The sequence below is a fragment of the Phyllosticta capitalensis genome (genome assembly GCF_038381095.1).
Source record: "Phyllosticta capitalensis strain CBS 128856 chromosome Unknown BKA78scaffold_10, whole genome shotgun sequence".
NCBI classification, from domain to species: Eukaryota; Fungi; Ascomycota; class Dothideomycetes; order Botryosphaeriales; family Phyllostictaceae; genus Phyllosticta; species Phyllosticta capitalensis.
This window is the reverse complement of record NW_027117448.1, coordinates 414,958-416,930: the sequence shown is the minus strand read 5'-3', so window position 1 is coordinate 416,930 and position 1,973 is coordinate 414,958. Positions and strand designations below refer to the sequence as shown.

The 1,973-nt window shown below is 57.2% G+C and overlaps 1 protein-coding gene across 1 annotated transcript; it reads left to right on the top strand.

The window, feature by feature from the left end:
- Nucleotides 1-264: 264 nt before the first annotated feature.
- On the top strand, nucleotides 265-1,973 carry BKA78DRAFT_355880 (uncharacterized protein; the record flags this gene model as incomplete). The annotated part of the gene is made up of 2 exons (XM_066891982.1): nucleotides 265-378; nucleotides 942-1,973. 2 exons carry the CDS (start codon nucleotides 265-267, stop codon nucleotides 1,971-1,973), a joined length of 1,146 nt encoding a protein of 381 aa, XP_066740312.1.

Genomic DNA, 1,973 nt, shown 5'->3' with positions numbered 1-1,973 from the left:
TGCCTGTCACTGTCAGCTGTTCGACTACTTCTCTCCCTCGCTCTCTTAATCTAGAAGCCATCCATCCACTATCTTGTCCATTCCAGTTCCACTCACCACAAGCATCTTATAGCCTCCCCCCCAACACGCAGCAACCAATGGTTCCGTGGAACCGTCAACAGTAGCCACCGCACCTACATTTGACCGTCAGTCAAAAGTGTAACTTGAAAGATTTGTTGGCTAACAGTTGTCACAGTACAAAAGTCTCCTCTGCCCTTGCCCGTCATGGAGTTCCTCACGCTTCAAGACGTTCCCAGACATACGCATACCGCCCTTTCCGTCAACAGTCGAGCCCCATCTCGCAGGGAAGGAAGGGAGCTTATGAGTATCAGGGACATTGTAAGCTCACCACACTCTTTTGGTTATTCACACACTCTCTTTTCGTCATTTTATCGCGCACCGGATGCCCTTTCACGATGTCCACTCCTTTATCACTGCGTCAAGCCCAGCAAGGGAGAAACTGCTGGGAAAGGGAGAGGAGAGAGAGGAGTCTATCACCTTCAAGAAGTCGTTGCTCCTCGGTCGATTCGGCCACGGTCGCTGCCGAGTTGCGCCAGCTCCGACTTCAGGGATTGGATAGGCTCCCCTCGGCGCAATCGTTGCTTTCCCTGGGTTCCGCTTCCTGCCACCAGGAAAGGAGACCAGATTCCCGCATTCGAAGTGATTGTTACCTGCCCCACCCTCTTGAATCCCGTCATTACACCCGGAGCACTTCAAGAGTACACAAGCCTCCCGACAAGTTACTGCACTTGGCAGAGGCAGAGGCGGATGGGCTAACGTCCTCGTCAAATACGCAGACAACTCCATCAAGAAACGAAGAAACAAGGCAAGAACTTCCTCCAATTTCAGAGGTAATGCCCAGAAGTCATTCACCATTACAGAATGTTTCTAACGACCTGTAGCTCTTTGACAGCGTCGACTCGACCTACGCTCGCACCCGGCAAGATCACCACCACTCTTCATTTCCAGAAAGGAGGCCTGCGCGGGTCCAGCCTGAATATCCAAGCGGAAATTACACGACTCAAGCGTCACAATACCCGAGCTCTTCAGCGTATCAGCCGCGCCCATATGGACGAAGCACCTTGAGGGCCGACTACGAGCCGCGGATTGCCGCAGCAGAACAATGGGATACTCCAAGGGCGGTCTCTTCAGCATCCAGTGTCGATGGACACTCGATACCCGGTCACGGCCATCATCCACCCGCGTTTGCGAGGCCAGAGGTGCACCCACAACCACATGCCGGTCATGTGCCGCATGTGATGGCCCCTTACAACCATCCCTACCAGCAACACTATGCCTATGAGCATCAATACGGCCACCCGCCAAACGTCATCTACCATCCCGAGACAGGACAATACTACCAAGCCCCGGCCTGGCACTCTCTCGACGTTGTCGGCTCGGTTGATCAGTACGGTGGGCGCAAACGACGCGGAAACCTCCCCAAGGATGCTACCAACCAGCTCAAGCGCTGGTTCGCCATGCACGGGGATTCGCCCTACCCATCGGAGGAGGAGAAGCAACACCTGGCTCAGCAGACTGGCCTAGGGATGAACCAAATTTCCAACTGGTTCATCAACGCGCGCCGGCGGCAGCCGGGCCGTGACGCCAAGGAGGCTTTGCAGCGCGAGCAAGAGGCTCGCCAGGCGCTCGAGGAGCAGCGGCAGGCGCAGCAACACTCTTATGGATCCTCACAACCATCGTCGACCCCCAGTCCCACGGATGAATCATCAGGCTCCGTCGCCTCGATCGAGCAGGACCAACGTCGTCATCAGTCCCACGGCTCACGCTACGAACATGTGCGCTCGTCGCCACCACGCACCCGCTCCGGGGGCGTCGCCCAGCCATATGCCTCCCCGTCGGCGCGGCATGCTCACCACCGCAGCGCGCGCCGCAGCAGCACGCCCGAGACGCGGCGGGAGCGCCGCACCCGGTAG